The sequence below is a fragment of the Penaeus monodon genome, chromosome 29 (genome assembly GCF_015228065.2).
Source record: "Penaeus monodon isolate SGIC_2016 chromosome 29, NSTDA_Pmon_1, whole genome shotgun sequence".
Lineage (NCBI taxonomy): Eukaryota > Metazoa > Arthropoda > Malacostraca > Decapoda > Penaeidae > Penaeus > Penaeus monodon.
In genome coordinates this window covers 22,845,133-22,845,607 of record NC_051414.1, presented here as the reverse complement: position 1 = coordinate 22,845,607, position 475 = coordinate 22,845,133, and the positions used below count along the sequence as shown (strand labels likewise).

Genomic DNA, 475 nt, shown 5'->3' with positions numbered 1-475 from the left:
ATGGTTCATCAGTCGCCCTTCATTGTCACTCTTAACAGACGAATGCAAGCTTCAGGTTCAGAAAAGGAGGGAAACTCAAAAATGTATTTGCTTTCTGTGTACTAGACTTTAACTGAAGCTTTGATCTGCTGACAAATAGAACACCAAATGCAGCTTCAGCACCTGTGTCAAGGTTTAGCATAGTGCAAAAAAAGCATTTACATTTTCACCCTTAACACCTGAGCCTCCTCTTACCTGACAGCCAGGTTTGTTACCGCTGATAAGTTCATCAAGGTGCTGGTAGTTTTTGTCGTTTTTCACAAAGGCAACGTGGGTGTCTGACTGAAGGTGCAGTCTTAGGTTTGCGTAGTTAGTACTGCAGAGTTCACAATATCCACTTTCCTTGGCTTTGATCCCACGTCTCCTGTCCTTCGTTCTCTGTCTGAATATTTTTTTTGGAGAAAAATGACATTACAAAGAGAAAGCTCTAAAAACC

General features: G+C 41.5%; 1 protein-coding gene across 2 annotated transcripts in view; it reads right to left on the bottom strand.

Moving 5' to 3' along the window:
• The window catches only part of LOC119592027 (protein IWS1 homolog A-like), a gene marked incomplete at its 3' end in the record, with an annotated part of 16,750 nt that overhangs the window by 4,286 nt on the left and 11,989 nt on the right, over positions 1 to 475 (bottom strand). For both annotated transcript variants that reach the window (XM_037940820.1, XM_037940819.1), the window contains 1 exon segment: positions 235 to 421. Coding sequence is in view for 1 of the 2 variants with exons in the window: in XM_037940819.1 (XP_037796747.1) it covers positions 235 to 421 (187 nt within the window).